The sequence below is a fragment of the Patella vulgata genome, chromosome 3 (assembly GCF_932274485.2).
Source record: "Patella vulgata chromosome 3, xgPatVulg1.2, whole genome shotgun sequence".
Classification (NCBI taxonomy): Eukaryota; Metazoa; Mollusca; class Gastropoda; family Patellidae; genus Patella; species Patella vulgata.
The window spans coordinates 5,694,896-5,712,472 of NC_065881.2; the positions used below are offsets into that span (position 1 = coordinate 5,694,896).

Genomic DNA, 17,577 nt, shown 5'->3' on the forward strand with positions numbered 1-17,577 from the left:
CTCGTCGGGCCCTCCATCCTGATGGGGGTTGGGATGGCCTAGTTGTCTAGAGTGTCACGCTTCGACCTCTAGCTGGCCGGTCACCTCTGGCTTGCGGTTGTGGTTTCAATCCCTGGTGTGAGCGTATGTGGCTTGGAGATAGGGACGCCATCTCAACCTCGTGGGTTTACTCCGGGTTTCTCCCACAGGAAAGACCCCTGCGCGTGCGCTAAGATAATAAAAATAAAAAAAGACTTGTCTGCAATATCACCTTCGGCCAAAGCAGGGATCGAACACGCGACCGCCAGGCTAGCAAGCCAGCATCTTACCCACTTAGCGACCGTGGCTCACATTATAATAGACCCCTGCTTTCTCCTGGAGACCGTTATTAATAGTGAACAAACCAGGCATGTTTAATATAGATCAGTTTATTTTTCATTTCAATAATTAAAACGGATTTCTAGTTACATGGACATTTTCTAGAAAATAATCAGGATTGTATTCTTAACAATATTATTGAGTTAAACTTCATTGTATACTTTTATTGATAATGTTAAAGTAGTGATTTCTTACCTTTTTCCAAAAATATACCCATATCTACATTTAATTGTTATTAGGAACGTTAGAACTTTTAAAGTGGCTCCTATATCAGCTACTGTTAAAAATAATCAATGCCAAAGTTTTATTGCACTAAATTATACATGATTCAATATAATATAGTCCCATATCTTTATTCCAGGTTAATTGCTACCACTCCGGCAGACATCTACCAGTCGCATTGCACATGTAACCACAGGCTAATGGAATACCTTTTCCACCTTACATGACAACACTATTCACATGCCCCACCTAACCACAGGAGGTACTCAGATGACCCTGGGTTCACAGGTGGTGCTCATATGACCCCTGGTCCTCAGATGACCCCAGGTGGTGCTCATCTGATCCCAGGTGGTGCTCAGATGACCCAGGGTCCTCAGGTGGTGCTCATCTGTTCCCAGGTGATGCCTCGATGATCCCAGGTCCACAGGTGGTGCTCATATAACCCTGGATCCACAGGTGGTGCTCAGATGATCCCAGGTGGGGCTCAGATGATCCCAGGTCCACAGGTGGTGCTCATATTACCCCAGATGGTGCTCAGATGAAACAAAACCAAAGTTGATGCTCAGATGACCCCATGACAAGTGTTTTGGTTGTTAAATATTTGTTAAGTATTCTATCTAAATTATCATCTGATAAGTATTTGATTGTGCTATTATCTTGTATCACCCCATTATGTTTTTTTCTCCTACAATATCTATTCTGCAGTTATTCCAAATCTTATTAACCATTAAAGCAAGTCAAATATACATATCATAATATTTATATATTAAATAAACAATAACAATTCCTTTCTTCGCATGCCAAATTAACAAAATTCATAACAAATGACATGATTAAATATTATCATTTGAACTATCCAATACACTTCAATCCATATAAAATATAATTAACAAGCTGTAATTCTTCTTTCTTTAAAAAACCATATTGGTGTCAGTCATTATTACTCGTCACTTCAGTCAGTTATATATAGAGAGAGAGAAATGGGGATTAACGTCCACTTGACACATTTTATTGAAATAAAATTGAACCATATGTTAGTCCCGAAATGACCTAGTTTGTGTCGAGTGGACGTTAAACCCCATTTCTCTCTCTCTCTCTCTCTCTGTTGAAATTTTATCTGGAACGTGTTTAACTCCCTCCACATATGTGATAATGACTGGCACCAATATTGTCCTTTAACTCCCTCCACATATGTAATAATGACTGACACCAATATTGTCCTTTAATGATAAATCAACAAAATCATAACAAATCACAATAAAGATGCATTATGTAAGAGTTAAATCTCTTTATTGCTAGGCTTTTTTTTTATTTCAAATGTAAATTTCCATAAATTATTGTGTAAGAATTTTCCGGTGTGGTTTCCCATTGTCCGTGGTGCAGGATGGGACAAACAACCGCATGCACGTAAAAGATCCCTTGGCGGTTGGAATTTGATATACGGGTAGGCCTAACGTCGCTGCCGGGCCAAATTTGCCTCATAGCACACTGTATGGCGTATGCCTGTCTTCATTAGCCCAGTTCAGAGCAGAACAGTAGGACGTTATAACCCATTTCTTTTCATTTCTTAGTTTATTAGTGTTGATGATACTTGGTTCATAGCTTCGCCCAGAATAAAGTAATTTGACAGAAATTTTCAATATATTCATTTCGTTTTACCTATCTTTAAACTATTATAGAAAGAACAACCAGCTCTTTATTTAATTCTTACATAGTGCATCTTTAAAATATTACAATCTGAATATTCCAACACATTTCAATCATTATAAATATATTATCAACAATCTATAAAGCAAGCTTGTTATATAACCAAGGTCAAAAATAGGGAGAACATTTTCATCAGATTTATTAAGACAAAATCTGAGCGAAATATCTGTACATGCAATAGATTAAACATGCATTATGCAAGAGCTAAATCTGCCTATTGCGGGTCTTTCTTTAGGCCTGAAATGTTATCTAAATTATTAATTAGACATTAATTAACTTATCCAGACCATACTCAACTCTCGAGTCATTGCTAGCCTGCAATATTTACTGAATTTGAATACATTTTGTGATAGATGATTAAATATAAAAATGAAGAATCAAGACTTTGTTTTTTATTGTACCAACTTTTCACCATATTCTATTTACGTTATCTATTTTGTAACTAATATAGCAAGAACTGTCAATACTTTATCTAATCTCCCAAAATGTATCTTTATGAAGCGATGATTCTCAGGAGAATGGGACATACATGTACATGAAACTCTATTTGACAAAATATCAGATTTCCGGATAATATGTGCATTGCTCAAATTGAGCCCAGTAAAAACAATGGCAGCACAGATTCAGAAATCACCCCCTTTTTAAATAAAAATGACCCCCAAATGCCACATTTCAAACCATACAATAAAAGGACACCCAAATTGCCATATTTCAAACCATACAATAGATAATTAACCGATTATTTAATATATTCTATAAATATATATACCAATCCAATAAATCACAATATACGTAGATATATCACACTTGTCTATAACGCCCAGACAGATCAATATAACTTGATTAAACTATCTTCAAAAACATACAAATTCTAGCTGGGTTTATAAAAGCACCAACAAAATTCAAACGTTCTTTGATCACACAATTCTATCACTGTAACTTGGGTATCGTTTGATCTTGGGTATTTAGCATGTTTGTTTAAAATCAAATCTTTGTTCTAAAAATTCGTAAAAATCATTTGTACTTGTTTCCAGTTTACATGTAAAGGTGACTGATTAATTTTGATAATGAATGTCCAATTTACAAGTATTTAATTTCATGATCACTGTTCAAAAATTAATCATTATACATCAATAATCAACTGGGTTGTTTATTTTTTAACAGTGATCACGAAATTAAATGCTTGTAAATTGGACACTCATTATCAAAATTGAATGTTCAGCTTTAAACTGAAAAAGTACAAATAAGACGATTTTGGGTGATTTTAAATGATTTTTACAAATTTTTTAAACAAAGATTTGATATTAAACGGATGTGAAAGAAATTAGTACTAGAAACACAAGATTAAATGTTACCCGGGTTACAGTGACAGTTGTTGCTAAGTTCTACAATAGATATATATATCTAAAAACTCATATAAATTCAGTTGGAGAAATGACATCTTCATCATAACAAGCCAATACATTATACATCTGAGGCATTGACTACATTAGACAACTTTATCATACCACAGAAGTGAAAACATAGAATGTATCTCTGAATACTGTAAATTTGTCCCAATAGTTTTATCCTATTGTGTAATATAGTTGGCTAAAGTAGTCAAGGTATTAAAAGTAGCCTATGCAGTAGACCTTCAAACTGTGAGTATGGAGTAACTAAAGTGACCAATACAACCTATATGTCTAAAGCAGTCAAGGTATCAAAGTGAGGATGGAGTAAGTGACCATTACTTATCGGTACTTTATCACAACATGTATTGTTAAAGCAGTCATGGTAACAAAAGTATGCAGCTTGTTAGGATGGAGTAGTGACCATTACATATTGCCACTTTTCTATAACATATTGCTAGAGCAGTCAAGATATGGTACCAAAAGTATGCAGCTTGTTAGGATGGTGTAGTGACCATTACATAATGCTACTTTTCTATAACATATTGCTAAAGCAGTCAAGGTAACAAAAGCATGCAGCTTGTTAGGATGGTGTAGTGACCATTACGTAATGCTACTTTTCTATAACATATTGCTAAAGCAGTCAAGGTAACAAAAGCATGCAGCTTGTTAGGATGGTGTAGTGACCATTACATATTGTTACTTTTTATAACATATATTGCTAAAGCAGTCAAAGTATCAAAAGTATCCAGCTTGTTAGGATGGAGTAAGTGACCATTACATATTGGTACTTTTCTATAACATATATTGCTAAAGCAGTCAAGGTAACAAAGTGAGGATGGAGTAGTGACCATTACATAGTTTCCTACAACATATATTTCTATTTATTGTGACTATGAGTGAACACTACAAAGATTTGATTAAACCTAATATTACAATATTAGTATCGGTATTAGACTAGATATCGTGCTACATATTTGTATAAGTTTATACTCAAAATAAAAACCAACAACAAAAATGTTATGTTTATACTTGAAATAAAAACTAAGTTTATACTTGAAATAAAAACTAAGTTTATACTCGAAATAAAAACTAAGTTTATACTCGAAATAAAAACTAAGTTTATACTTGAAATAAAAACCAACAACAAAAAAAATGTTAAGTTTATACTTGAAATAAAAACTAAGTTTATACTTGAAATAAAAACTAAGTTTATACTCAAAATAAAAACCAACAAAAAAAAATGTTAAGTTTATACTCGAAATAAAAACCAACAACAAAAAAATAAATTGTATGTTTATACTCCAAATAAAAAAAAAAAAAAAAAATGTTGTGTTTAAACTCCAAATAAAAACCAACGTTAAGTTTATACTCGAAATAAAAAACAACATTAAGTTTATACTCGAAATAAAAACCAACAACAAATGTTAATCTCATTAATTAATATCCTTAAAAATAAATCCCCAGTCTAAAATTAATCACCATCATCCATCATACAAAGCTAATAAAAATTTCATACCCTTATCTATAAAATAAAAATAAAGACAAAAAACTATTAAAACAAAAAAATTACCAGTTGTATCTTCATTGCTATTAATTAAAAAACTAGATATGGCTCGAATTGTAACGGAGGTAAATATATAAGATATTACACATATGATCACTAGAAGTAGTTTTTGTATATGACTTCTATTAAACGGTAACTGCGTTCTTTGAAGAGCAGATCTTGAGCGACTGGTTGTCGTGACCATCTGATTAATAAGGTCATGGCTTAAAGGTTGATGTTCGACTCTTGGTAACGGATTCCTCTTTGATTTACTCTTTCTCTCGGCTCGATTACGAGCTGCAACACGGTCGGGATAAGTCAAGCTCACCCGGGAACTCAGTTCTGAAAAACAATTTAATTCATAAGTAGAAGGAAAAGGGCAAGAAAAAAAAACCAGGACATTACACAAACTGCTGCAAAGCATCCAAATGTTAATAAATTGAAGAGAGAGAGAGAGAAATGGGGTTTAAAGTCCACTCGACACAAACTAGGTCTTTTTGGGACTAACATATGGTTCAAATTTATTTCATTTATTCTCTACTGTTTGCCACATACAAGCGGGGAATCAAGACCATGCCACTTGACTCAATGACAGTCCTTATGATCCAAAGCACATGCATAAAACCAATTGACCAAGCAACCCCAGGGCCGTAGCTAAGTAGATGATGGCAGATACATTCCTACAGAGAGAGAGAGAGAGAAAGAGAGAGAGAGAGAGAGAGAGGGCAACCCTACTCCTTGTCATGTACAACCGGGGAATCAAAACCATACCAGTTGACTCAATGACAGATCACAGACCTTATGTCATTGATGCAACGCGCACATGCTAACCATTCGGCCATCCATCCCCCCACACACACACACACATTTATACAGTTTTTGATATTTTCTTGTAGATAGTGAATCCAGGTGCTTACTAAAACTAATAAATAGTTCAATAAACACAGCTCACTCCTTAGCATAGGCAGCTTGACAATGTTCCCTTATTGAGTTGTCTCCCTTTAGTGCAATTTTTCATTTAATTGTTTCTATTAATTTGCCAATATTTTTGCTAGATCCCATCTACAACTCCGTGTAAACAATATTTTAATTTAGTAAGCTTTCATAATGACAACAGTTTGTAATTACATCCGGTATTTAAAATGGCACTCTAAGACTATTGCACTGTCTCTCGAATATGAACCAATTGTAAATGTTTTCCAGAAAAGCACCATTCTGATCAAAATACAGATCTTTATTTCGTTTCGTTTTTTTTATACTTTCGATGGTCTCTACTACATGAAGATCTGACCAGTTGTAGTAGTCGTGTCAGCAAAGGTCATACGAGGGGCTTTATACCCTATGATGTCAGTCATTTGATTAAATATTATGGTTTGATGTTTCTACAGTAGGTTACCCACAGTGCCGTAACAGACCGTTTCATTGGCTAATCCTTCACATTATCCAGAACAAGGGTTATATAACAACTCTTCCAGGCCCGGAGTTCACAAAGCATTCTCAGACTTAAGTTAAGAATTTACTGAAAATTGTTCGCCTATTTCAACTAAAATATAGCCCCTTATAAAACTTTTGTTGTTTTAATGTATCAAATGCATTAATAAGAAGCTATGCGCAAAGTTTTGCGTTTCTGGATCAAAGATATTTCTAATAAACAGTGATTGAAAGTTGAGTAAATTCTTAACTTAAGTCTGAGAATGCTTTGTGAGCATGGAGCCAGATCCTAGTGTAGTAAAGACAAGTAAAACGAAATTTTAAACTAAAAAAAAAAACGGAACGAAATAGGATTTGTGTTTTTTAATTAGATTGACGGGATGTAAAAAAAATTTGGGGGGGGGGGGGGGGGGAGGAGTATACTATACATATTTAAAATACATATGTGACGTCATACTTTGATGTTGGCGTATCATTATTTCAAATAATCGCACGGGCAACTTGCCAATTATACATTATTTATACTAGTGAAATATTGGACTCGCGTGACGTATTTCACTGTAAAGGCACGTGCAGTATGTCTGTATTTTAAGTCATTTAATGGTCCCGAGCTTAAGACGTTGCGTAATATATTGTAAAAACACTCGGGCCTATAGTCCTCTTGTTGTTGAAATATATCACTTAATGTCTCGCTCTCAACCATTAAACAATACTTAATTTCCACTTACCATCATCAGGAGTGCATGATATAATAATTATCCTACACATAGGACAAGGAACCTCAGCACACGTTCTAGTGGTCAATCGACGAAGACACGGTTCACAGAAGATATGACCACAAGGTTGGACTAGATGTGGACGATGATACACCTCTAGACAAATTGGACAGGTCAAATTATCAATAACAGGTAGTGGGCTATCACCTGAACCAATTTCTGGAGACTGTAAAAACACAAAATCTAAATTAACCGTCAATTTTTACAAACTTCTATCAAAGTAGTTGATCATTGTTTACATTTTTCAGACATTATCTTAACCCATGTTAAGATGTAGGCTACTCAGATGGGTTATTTAAAGATACATAATGTAAAATTTAGATAAAGAACTGGCCGTTCATGCTATAATAGTTCAAAAATAGATCATGTGAAATGAAAATATTAAAAATTTCATTCAAATTACTTTATCTGAGTGAAGTTATCACTGTTTGCAGTTTTGACAGGATCTGTGCATTGATTGTTTATTATCGTAACCACCATGCTGGTTATTCGAGGCTTAGCCTCACTTCTCCATTTTTAAATCAAAACATTACATGGCCGAACTGTTCTAAATGAAATGAAATGGGGTTTAACGTCCTACTGTTCTGCTCCTATGCTGGGCTAATGAAGACGGGCATACGCCATACAGTGTACTATGAGGGAAATTTTGCCCGGGCAGCAGCACTATCGCCTACTCTTATATCGAATTCCAACTGCCAAGGGATCTTTTACGTGTATTCCAATGTATACACGAGACCTTGTTTTTTTGTGTCATCCAAAGGACTAGACAGCTGTCCTTGTCAGGCCCTCCGTTCTGCATCACTGACAAGGGGAAACCATGTCGGAAAATCCAGATGAACTTTCTCGGCCAATGCTGGGATGGAACACCCGACCTCCAGGCTAGCGAGCCAGCGTCTTACCCACTTAGCCACCGTTGCTCCCGCAAACTGTTCTGATCTTCATAAAATCAGATTTTTCCGATGGCATCAAGAGTTGATTATGGTCTTGTCAAGATAATTAAAGTCTAATTAATAGTTTATATAACATTTAAGGCCTAAAGAAAGACCATCAAAAGGCAGATTTAGCTCTTGAATAATGCCTCTTTAACATTTAATTAAGAAAACCATAATAATTAACGTAAATTGAATATGAGGAAAATTTCAGTCAAATTTTTCCACTCTGAACCGAGATAGTAGCTTTTGAGGTTTGATCATCATTACTAAAGTCGGTACTATAAAAAACATAGTCTCGATTATCCATTTTTACGTTTAATTATTTTCATAAAAATGTATTTTAATCCGCTAAATATCGCAGGCTAGTGATGACATCAAGAGTTGATAAAATGAAATGAAATGAAATGGGGTTTAACGTCCTACTGTTCTGCTCCGAACTGGGCTAATGAAGACGGACATACTCTATACAGTGTGCTATGAGGGAAATTTTGCCCGGACATTGTGTACATGGGACCTCGGTTTTTTCGTCCCATCCGAACGACTAGACAGCTGTTCTTGTCAGGCCCTCCATCCTGCATGACTGACAAGGGATGAACTTTCTCGGCCAATGCAGGGATCGAACACCCGACCTCCAGGCTAGCGAGCCAGCGTCTTACCCACTTAGCCACCGTGATCCCTCAAGAGTTTATTATGTTCTTGTCATGTTAATAAATGTCTAATTAATAATTTAGATAACATTTTAGTTATAAAGAAAGACTTGCAATAGACAGATTTATCTCTTGCATAATGTACATTAATGTATGTTTAATCCAAGCAATTACAAAATTCCTTTTAAAACTATAACATTTATAATATATCAATTTCCCTATATAGTTGAGATAAGTAGTCTTACTCATACAACTTTTAACTGGACCAGGAAATCCTGTATGGTTTAAACTTGACCAACCCATAAAGAAAGTATTTTTTTACATTGTTGTTTTATTCTAGGAATATCCTCACTAACAGTTTGCCTTCAAAAATGTCACATTTTTTTCTTTTTAAATTGTTATGAATAGGTCACATACAGGGCTGGGCTGAGACAAATTTTGGCTTAACTAGTTAAAAAGTCAAAATTACAATAGAACAAAAACAAATAGCAAAAACGTCTGCAAATGAAAGATATTCATGTTTATCCAATATGACACTACAGAATTATCCAATATATTTAATCATCTTTACTATTTTCATGCAAGAAAACGATTGAAGATGCCGTTTCTTTACATAAAGACATTCATCTCTGTTCATATACGAACGAGTCCATAAGTTGAAAATAATCATACAGAACTCACAGGAGATACATGTAGATTTCCTTGTTTAAACTGTAACTTTAATTTAACCATTTAAATTTCGTAAGTAGTTAAAATGTTTTTAAGTAGTTAAAAATTTTTATGTAGTTAAATTATTTTAAGCAGTCAAGTTTTTCTAACTAGTTCAATTTTTCTAACTAGTTCAATTTTTCTAACTAGTTAAAAAAATTTAACGTTAATTTTTTTTAATGAGTTAAAAAAAAATAATGAGTTAAAAAAAAATAATGAGTTAAAAAAATTTAAGTAGTTAAATTTTTTAAAGTAGTTAAAAAATTTTTAACGTTAATTTTTTTTAATGAGTTAAAAATTTTTTAACTAGTTAAATATTTTTAACTAGCCCTGGTCACATACTGTTAAATACTCACCTCATATGGCTCACCAAAAGATTTTTCATATTTTTCCATCAGAAGAGCTGGGTTGGAGAATGTCTCAATAGCCTTGGCCATTTTAGCCTTTTGTTTCTTTCTGCGTTTCGCTGATTTAGAAAGCTTGGGACTTCCATTGCTCTCCTGGGTAGAAGCTGAACATAAAATTGGTGATTATTTTAGTAATTTATAAAGAGTTTTTCACAATAAACATTAACAAATATTATAATGAACATTGGGGAACTAGCAAAATCATGACACTCAAGAAAGGCATTTTGTCATATTTCATCTCAATTTTTGTTTTCTAGACATTGCTGTCGATGATATTCTTTTGAGGGTCAGGACTTATTACTAATCTAGAGGCCCTAGGGCCTTAATGACCATGGTTAAGGAATGAAATGAAATGGGGTTTAACGTACTACTGTTCTGCTCCGACTGGGCTAATGAAGATGGGCATACGCCATACAGTGTGCTATGAGTGAAATTTTGCCTGGGCAGCGTCACTATGGCATACTCTTATATCGAATACTAACTGTCAAGGGATCTTTTACGTGCATGCAATGTGTACACGGAACCTCGGTTTTTCGCCCCTCCCGAATGACTAGAAAGCTGCCCATGTCAGTCCCTCCGTCCTGCATCACTAACAAGGGATCTTTTAAATAAAGTAGTAAAACTACATGCAAAGAATAAATGAGATAGCTATAAAATACATTTAGATAATGCAGTAGCAGAATAAAGTTACCTGCATCATCTACATCTGCGAGATCATCAACACTAACACTCGATTCTCTATCAGATGATCTTCGATCTAATTTTAACCCAGGTGTTTCAGACACAATGGGTTCAGGTTGTAGCTCAGCAGGTTCTTCCTGGACTTCAGCTGGAAGATCTTCAGAATTTGCACTCAAGCTGTCAATAGTTTCATCTTTTGCTAGAAGAACTGATAAAGTTGAGAGATCTCTAGCTTGCTTTTCTTTAGAATATGTTACAAATTTTTCAGCTTCCTTCTTTAAGAGCGATTCTAATCTTTCTTGTTCTTTCTTCTGCTTTTGTTCCTCTACAGAAGTATTTTTTTCTTCCTCTTTCAGAGAATCTTTAGCCTTACCTGGAAGACTTGTGGCAGCACTTTTGTTTTTCTTGCCTTTTTGTTTCTTGGGCTTTGTGCTTGAAATATTTCCACTGGTGCTGCCTTTAACATCAGCTGCATCAACTGGATATTTATCAGCAGCCACAGCAGGTTCACTGATCACTTCCTGATTATCACCTGAACTTGAGCCTTCTGACTGCACAATCTCAGCTTCTACTTGCTGAAGTGCAACAGAAGGTTCTGGAAGCTGTTCATCAATGTTCGGTTGATTAGCAACTTTCTTCTCCTTCTTCTTCTTTCCTTTGGATTTTTTACCATCACCTTTATTTTTTGCAGTCATTTCTTCAGCAGTTAAAGATTCTTGGGCTCCTGCCTCTACCACTTGTTCAACTGGTGGATTGCTCGACTGACTATCTGAAGAATCCTGCTTCACCAGCTGGGAGAATTCCAATGATTGTAGATCTGGAGTTGTCTTCACCAGTTCCCCTTGACAAATTTTAGATTCCAAGATTTCATCAGTGTCAATAAAGGAAGTTTCTTCCTCTTCTTCATCTAACATTTTTGGATCTTTCATCTCAATAATCTGGAAATCTGAGCTTTTTTCCATTTCTTGAGGAAAATCCATTGATTCAGAAGATGGGAGCAAACCTCCGGCAAGATTATCCGTTAAAATGTCAACAATCTCATCATCCTTGGGATCAATAATTCCAGAACTATCCTCTTGTGGAACAACATCCAAAGAGCTATCATCTTCTACTATCTCCCAGCTATCTTGATGAAGTTGTTCAGCTCCTTCCACATGGACCCAATGGCCTTCATTTTTGCTGCTGTCTAGATCATCCTTCTTTCCAACCAAACCAGCCTTTGACTGCTTCTTTGATCTGGGCATCTTATCCACGGGATGATCTGACTGGCCTCTTCAAGAGTGCAATAAATCTACTGTTTATCCACTCCGTGTTATCTGAAAAAAAAAACCCCAAAAATTATCTATTTTCAATTACATTATAAGATTAAAAATTGGTCTTTAGCAAATTGTGCTTGAATCTTCACCAAAATATCAGGTCATGGCATCACAAACAGGAGGCAAAATCTGGTATTCCACGTTCATGAGACTTTTTTTCAAAATATTCAGGAATTAATCAAAAGACACACATGCAATTAAGCAAAAAAATGCATGAATAAAGCAGGGCAATGCCAAAGATCATGGTTGCAAAGTTCTTTAATGTTTGCTAATTTGAGCAAAACTCCCTAAAGACCATGGATGGGATCAAAAACCGAGGTACCATGTACACATTGGCGTGCACATAAAAATCACTTGGCAGTTGGAATTCAATATAAGAGAAAGTTATAGAGCTGCTGTCCGGGCAAAATTTACCTCATAGCACTGTCTATAAATAGGACTAAAAATATTACCTTTTAGTTTACTAATTTTCATTTGTACTTAAAAATGATAAGAGAATACTTATCGAAATGTTGTGCTGTATGTGTATAAACCAGTGATTGTATTCCTTACAGATTGTGTTGTGTTTTTCATTAGCCCAGTCGGAGCAAAACAGTAGGACGTTAAACCTCCTTTCATTTCATGGCTTTATTCCCTAGCAAACTAGAAATATTGGAGAAATACTGCTAAAAACTAAGCGGTGAGATAGATGGAAGAATTCTATGTGACAAGTGTCTTCTCAAGAATCTAAATAAGTCGAAGTAAAGGATCTCCTAACCCAAAAAGAACAGAGGCTAATGGTTGATTTAGGCGAGATCTAATCGACCTTCATCAGATACAATGGGTCTATTAAACTTTATCATTGATCCAAGAAGATGCATCACAGATCCAAACTCACTTACATTGTTATACATGTAGGGGTTCTACCGTCCTTATATCATTTTGAGTGAAAGGTTTATTTGTCACTATCTTGGAATTATAAGAAGCAAGATACATGTATCTTGTCTCAGGGAGGGAGGAAGAGAGAGTGAGAGAAAGAGAGAGAGAGAGAGAAATGGGTTTTAACTCCACTCAACACAAACTAGGTCATTTTGTGACTAACATATGGTATAATTTTACTTCAATCGTACTAAGGTGCAACTCGTTTTATTAAGTGAGAGAGAGAGAGAAATTGGGTCCACTCGACACAAACTAGGTCATTTCGAGACTAACATGTGGTTCAATTTTATTTCTATAACTTGCTTGCACATAGGGGTCTTTAGCAGTGGGAGGAAACCGGAGGACCCGGAGAAAACCCACGAGGTTGGGCAGGTATTTTGTCTCACTACTTTAACCTGACTTTTCTGTGATGGATAAAGCATGAGTCAGAGGTTCAGTCAAGGGTTTCTTTCTGACCCAGCTTTATCTAACTTATTATTTGAGACACACACGAAACTCAACTTTGATAAAAAAAAAAAAAGAAAGATAGGTTGCCAGGCAATGAAACATACGCCCACTGCAGCTAAATAGTCTGAGTGGTCGACAAGGGTTGTTGCACATTCATTCTTTTGTAGGTAATTGGGAGCATTCACAAGACAATTTCATACAGATCAAATTATACTTTTTGTTGTTTGATGGCTCATAAGGTTCTACAAACTGAAACAAGGGCCTTAACTCTGGATTTAGGTCTACAGAAATTGTTGAAAATTCTAGAGATTTTTTTGTTTTACTAATTTAATAATGCATTTAAATTTCATACAGATTGGATGATGAATTTCGTTGTTTCAGCATTCAGAAGGTACAATAAAGTGAAACAAAGGCCATAACTCTAAACGCAAATTGCTTAAATTCCATAGGCTTCTTCGTTTCACTAATTTAAATGAAGCATATAAATTCCATACAGATCGAATTATAACTTTTGTCGTTATAAAGCGCACAAGGCTCAGCAAAGTGAAACAAGGGTCTTAACTCTAGACATAATAAACGCAAATTTAAATGAAGCATATAAATTCCATACAGATCAGATTATAACTTTGGTCATTACAGCGCTCACTTAAGGTTCAGCAAAGTGAAACAAGGATCTAATTCATGTGAAAGTTCAATATGATTAGTACATAGGTCATACATGTTGTCGGTAGGCTATGTTTGGTATCAAACAAGGATACACAAGATGTCAAGCCATCAGATCACTTCATCAATCAGTTGACCTACTCAGTTGACAGGTCACCTTAATTTAACCTGGTCATCTTGTACAGAGAGAGAGAGACAGAGAGAGAGAGAGAGAGAGACATGGGTTTTAAGGTCTACTCGACACAAACTAGGTCATTTCAGGACTAACATAAGGTTCAACTTTATTTCAATAATTCGCTTGTGTAGGGGTCTTTAGCAGTGAGAGAGAGAGAAGGAGAGAGAGAAAAGAGAGAGAGAGGTTAACATCTAAGCGACACAAACTAGGTCATTTCGAGACTAACATAAGGTTCAACTTTATTTCAATAATTCGCTTGCTCGTAGGGGTCTTTAGCAGTAGGAGGAAACCAGAGGACCCAGAGGAAACCAGAGGACCCAGAGAAAACCTACGGGGTTGGACAGGCGACCCTACTCCTTGTCTATTTATTTTTAAAAATGAATATAAATCACTTTATATACACTCCTATTACATTAATAATACATGTATGCGCTTTTAGACCCAATTTCGTCTATAATTTTAAGGGTCAAAAGATTAGAGCCACACTCCATTTAATATAGAGATGGGGGTGGGGGGCGGGGATGGCCGAATAGTTAATTGTGCGTGTTCAATCATAAGGTCTGTCATTGAGTCAACTGGCGTGGTTTCGATTCCCCGATTGTACTACATGAAATGGGGTAGGGCTGGCTGTCAGACCTTGTGGTTTTCTCTGGATCTTCCGGTTTCCTCCCACTGCTAAAGACCCCTACGCGCAAGCGAATTATTGAAATAAAATTGAACAATATGTTTGTGTCAGTGGAGGTTAAACCCAATCTCTCTCTCTCTTCTCTCTCTCTCTCTTTAAAGGGGCAATAACACTCTTGCTGGCTTGAAAGCCCCAGAAAATAAATAATATCTCTATCTAAGTACTAGATGTTTAAGTGTCCTACCTGTTGTGTGAATTTTCCATTTCATCCTATTTTACTTGTCCAGAGGGTTCGAAAATATTTTTAAATCGAAGTTTCATTTGAAAAAGTTTACGTTAGACGTTTCAAACCATTATGTTGAATTTTTCAAAATTTTTAAATAAGGTGTGTTAAGATGAAATTTGTATCATCAATTAATTGAAATATTCTAAAATAGTACAATTTGTTGACCAGAATAAAGATTGGGACATATTATTCAGTTACAACAAGAGTGGTATTGAGCCTTTAATATAGAGGAAGAGTTAAGAATTTGAACTTGTATATTACAGTTTATAATACAACACCAATAACTCCTGGTGTGTCACAGGTCAAACATAAGCTGGATATTTTAATTACATACATGTACAATATAGTTTACATTCTCTTGGATTTATTGACATTTTAGGAATACAATTAGTCATTGTCATGTGATAAGTATGTCAAATATGTTCTGGATCTGATGCCATATAGACTAAAATAGCTACAAAATAAGCCCATTTATATACATTGTATTATCATTGCTCTGCTATTATGCAATTTCAGAACACACCCTGCTTTGACTTAAATATATTTTAACTTTTACCTGACCTGATAAAAGACAACATTTTTCAAGTATAATTGTTGGTTAGTTAAGCTTCCTTTATAGCGCCTAGCACTGGTGGCTTTTCAGAGCATCTGTGCATATCGTATAGTAATATTAAGGTCAAACAGAAGTGAAATTTCATAGCCATAATTGTCACTAGTGCTCTTCAGATGTCCAAAACAAATTGACAAATTTACATTACTAAAATAACACTGAGTTACCACAAAGATTTTTATGTAAGAGGTTACCAATAAATGGTCGTTTTTTACCTGTTCTGTAATGTCTATCTCGTCTGTGGTTTCTTTCAGAAATAAAATACCTTACGATGGCAAAACATAAGCATCAAAATAACAACAAAGAGCCGCGACTAAACCAGTCCGACAGGCTACGACAATTTACATTAACATATGGCCGGACAACAAAGACTACACATTTCGTCAGCTGGTCAAGAAAGGTAACTCCAGGGGTAAATATTGACAATAACATTCAGGAAAGCACACACAGTTTTCATGACATTTGAGATTATAATAACAGTAAGTGTCCGTTTATAAGGGATCATTATTAGCAAGGTATTATCATTTTTCAAAAGAAAAATTATATAATAGAAAGATCTGAATATAAAAATATGAGAAATAAGCTTAGATTCTCCAAATGAAAATCAAAGAGGGAGAGAGAGAGAGATGGGGTTTAATGTCCACTCGACACATTTCGGGACTAACATATGGTTTAATTTTATTTCAATAATTCGCCTGAGCGTAGGGATCTTTAGCGGGGGGGGGGGGAAACAGAGGACCCGGGGAAAACCCACGAGGTTGGACAAGCGACCCTACTTCTTGTCATGTACAACCGGGGAATTGAAACCATGCCAGACCTTATGATACAACGTGCACACGCTAAACCATTTGGCTATCCAATCTAAAAAAAAATCCAAGAACCACCCTACTTCAATTTAGTTTGGGGATTTTGCAGAGAATCTTACAAATTCTGCATCTGAGCGATGGATTGCTAGATTTGTTTCAGGTTTCCCATACACCATCTTATTGGTACATCATATGCGCAGTTAATTTTGCATCGAAAATTATTTAAACAGCAAAGATCTGCAAATTATTGACGTCTCCTTTATATATTATAAGAAGCTCAAAATTATTTTTGAAACGAACATATTTTTATTTTTTAAAATAATGAAATGGGATGCAAAGTCTACCTTTTCTGAGAGAAATTATGCCTGACGGCATCGTTTTACGGACACTTATTATTTTTATTGCTATTTATTAAAATACAGATCTATATTTTGTTTTGTTTTTTTATACTTTTGATGGCCTACACTGCATGAAGATCTGGCCGGTTGTACTGGAAGGTTGCATTAGAGGTCATATGACCCTATGATGTCAGACATTTGATTGGGGATCACGTGGCTAAGTGGGTAAGACGCTAGCTCGCTAGCCTGGAGGTCGGGTGTTCGATCGCTGCATTGGCCGAGAAAGTTCATCCAGATTTTCCGGCGTGGTTCTCCCTTGTCAGTGATGCAGGACGGAGGGACTGACAAGGAAAGCTGTCTAGTCGTTCGGATGGGACGAAAAACCGAGGTCCCGTGTACACATTGGATTGCACGTAAAAGATCCCTTGGCAGTTGGAATTTGATATAAGAGTAGGCCGTAGTTCCGCTGTCCGGGCAAAATTTCCCTCATAGCACACTGTATGGCGTATGCCCATCTTCATTAGCCCAGGTTAGGAGCAGAACAGTAGGACGTTAAACTCCATTTCATTTCATTTCATTTGATTAACCAAT

General features: G+C 35.5%; 1 protein-coding gene across 1 annotated transcript; it reads right to left on the minus strand.

The window, feature by feature from the left end:
• Positions 1–5,128: 5,128 nt before the first annotated feature.
• LOC126814816 (uncharacterized) lies at positions 5,129–16,171 on the minus strand. Its single transcript, XM_050540195.2, has 5 exons — positions 16,058–16,171; positions 10,813–12,118; positions 10,071–10,225; positions 7,380–7,593; positions 5,129–5,562 (listed from the first exon to the last, which is right to left on the minus strand). Exons 2-5 carry the CDS (start codon positions 12,044–12,046, stop codon positions 5,159–5,161), a joined length of 2,007 nt encoding a protein of 668 aa, XP_050396152.1. The 5' UTR covers positions 12,047–12,118; positions 16,058–16,171; the 3' UTR covers positions 5,129–5,158.
• Positions 16,172–17,577: the final 1,406 nt, after the last annotated feature.

What these genes read in the sequence shown, in the direction of transcription:
- LOC126814816 (XM_050540195.2), bottom strand. Translation starts at nt 12,046, where the DNA reads ATGCCCAGATCAAAGAAGCAGTCAAAGGCTGGTTTGGTTGGAAAGAAG. An exon ending in CTTTTGGTGAGCCATATGAG is followed by an intron (nt 7,594 to 10,070) that starts GTGAGTATTTAA and finishes GTGTTTTTACAG; the next exon opens with TCTCCAGAAATTGGTTCAGG. An exon ending in ATCATGCACTCCTGATGATG is followed by an intron (nt 5,563 to 7,379) that starts GTAAGTGGAAAT and finishes ATTGTTTTTCAG; the next exon opens with AACTGAGTTCCCGGGTGAGC.